The 2,419-nt window shown below is 47.1% G+C and overlaps 1 protein-coding gene across 1 annotated transcript; it reads left to right on the top strand.

Moving 5' to 3' along the window:
* Positions 1-461: 461 nt before the first annotated feature.
* BDR25DRAFT_193549 (kinase-like protein) lies at positions 462-1,094 on the top strand (the record flags this gene model as incomplete). The annotated part of the gene is made up of 1 exon (XM_033684303.1): positions 462-1,094. A coding segment is annotated over one exon (633 nt), but the record flags the coding sequence as incomplete, so codon positions are not given.
* Positions 1,095-2,419: the final 1,325 nt, after the last annotated feature.

The raw sequence follows: 2,419 nt of genomic DNA, 5'->3' as shown, positions 1-2,419 counted from the left end.
TGAGACAAAGGCTAGAGCAAGCCTGTTCGGACATTAGCAAAGAAATATGGGGCAATATTACGGTGGTTAACCTACCATGGAATCATTTCCCTAAGATCAACAACTCCTCAAATAAGAGTAGCAGAGACTTGATTGATGAGAGCAAGGAAATCTTCTCATTGTTTTACGAGCGCTGGAAGAGAGTCTGTCTACCGCTACAGGGTGCGACGCACCTGGAGGAGGACGAAGAATATCCACTCGAGTATCTAGAGAAGCTGCCTCGGATATGCATTCTCTTAAATACATTGGACGTTATAGACTTAATCGACAATGTCCCTGGTGACGACGAGGACCTACCCTTTGGAAAAGACAAGCTCGATTTCCTCCCCGACAAAAAAGTATCGGAATTTCTGGAATGCCAAAAGTTCTTCTTGAGAGATATCCCCCAGGACGGAGCGGTATGGTTAGAACACGAACTACCCCCTTTTAAAGAAGACAAACATCTTGGCAAGGGAACATCAGGTACAGTATCAAAGGTCATTAACGTGCTTAGCAGCAAGTCCTTCGCACGCAAGCTCTTTTCCTTAGGTACTGAATCTTCAAAGGCACACCAGTCGGAGATGGAGAAGGTTGTAGCCGAGATACAGCACTTGCAACGACTAGCAGGAGCCTGCCATATTGTCCAGTTGCATGGGTCTTATCTACGTGGGACAAAGGTGGCCATTCTCCTACAGCCAGTAGCTGAGAAGGATCTCGAGGGGTATCTACTAGACTTTGCTCCCGCCTCAACTCAGTCGAAGAAGGCGAAAAAGAAGGTCCTTTACCGTCTATTTGGGTGTCTCTGCATTACACTCCAAAAAATCCACGGAGGAAAACTTCGGCATAAGGATATCAAGCCAGCGAATATCCTTATTCATGGAACAAACGTTCTCTTTACGGACTTCGGTAGTGCGATAAAGTTCGGGGACGGTGGTAGAGGTACGACTGTGAGTGAGGATCCTAAGGGGCATAGCCCCATGTATGCGGCTCCAGAAGTATGGAAAAAAGAAGCAAGAGATGTAATATCCGACGTATTTTCATTAGGGTGCGTGTTCTTGGAAGTAATTACAGTTCTTGCTGGAAGGCCTATTGACGACTTAAAGAGGGCCTTTGATCACGGATATGGTCAAGATCTCCCACGGTTAAAGAAGTGGTTAGAAGACCTGGAAAAGAGCTCCAGCAATACAATGCTTTCACTGCCAATCCGGTGGTGCTCTCGAATGCTTGAGGAGAAGGTATCTCGCCCTGACACAGGCCAATTAATCAGGGAGATTATACAAGACAGTCGGGAGGGTGCGTCCTTGGATAATTATTTTTGCGAAGACTGCTGTAGGGCGCTTGCACTTTTCGCATTGCAGGCACCGATCCCTGCTACCCAGAGTGCGTTCCTAGTCTACTCATCTGTAGCAACGTTAGAACTAACAGTTGATTGACAGGAGCAGAGGTTAAACCTGAGGACAGTAGTGGAACCTCAGTAGCGCTATCTGCGTTGTCTCACTCCGAGGCAGTTGCGAACGCGAAAGCCAGCAATGACGCTTTAAATACCATGCTCTGTATGCTGAATAAGAAAGAGGGTAATACTAGCGCACAGGAAATGGACGGGAATACGGCGTTGCACCTGGCTGCGCGAGCTGGGAGCGTAATGGCGGTACAGAAGCTACTAGAGGAGGGAGCCGATCCCAAGGCACGGAACAAGGATGGAGACACGGCGTTGCACCTGGCTGCGCGAGCTGGGAGCGTGATGGTGGTGCAGAAGCTGCTAGAGAAGGGAGCCGATCCCAATGCATGGAACAAGGATGGAGACACGGAGTTGCACCTGGCTGCGCGAGCTGGGAGCGTGGTGGCGGTGCAGAAGCTGCTAGAGGAGGGAGCCGATCCTAAGGCACAGAACAATGATGGAGACACGGCGTTGCACCTGGCTGCGGGAGTTGGGAGCGTGATGGCGGTGGCGAAGCTGCTAGAGAAGGGAGCCAATCCCAAGACACAGAACAAGGATGGAGTAACGGCGTTGGATGTTGTGCTACGCATGAACCGGCCGCAGGCTTAAACCATATATTGAGCGGCAAGCTACCCCTGTTATTAAGAAAGCGAATATATTTCTTTGTAGTGCTAGCCTATAGCTCTGTTCTAATTTATTAAGGACCTACTAAAACTCTAAACTAGACTTCTTATTAAAGTTGTTAGTCTTGTCTATTTAGAGAGAACTTTAAAGTAAACTCTATAAACATCCTATTTAATCTCTTCTAACTATATAACTTCTAACCCTGTCTTAAGTTTTATAGATTGTGCCTTTATATCTGTGTCAACATAGTAAAGAGTTTAGTTGATATAGTTACATGTAACTGTTGCTGCAGGTTATAGACTTTTACTAACCCACGCTTGCTCTTAAAATTTTATAGAT

This window comes from Lindgomyces ingoldianus, assembly GCF_010093535.1.
Source record: "Lindgomyces ingoldianus strain ATCC 200398 unplaced genomic scaffold BDR25scaffold_3, whole genome shotgun sequence".
NCBI lineage: Eukaryota > Fungi > Ascomycota > Dothideomycetes > Pleosporales > Lindgomycetaceae > Lindgomyces > Lindgomyces ingoldianus.
This window is presented reverse-complemented; position numbering and strand designations above follow the sequence as displayed.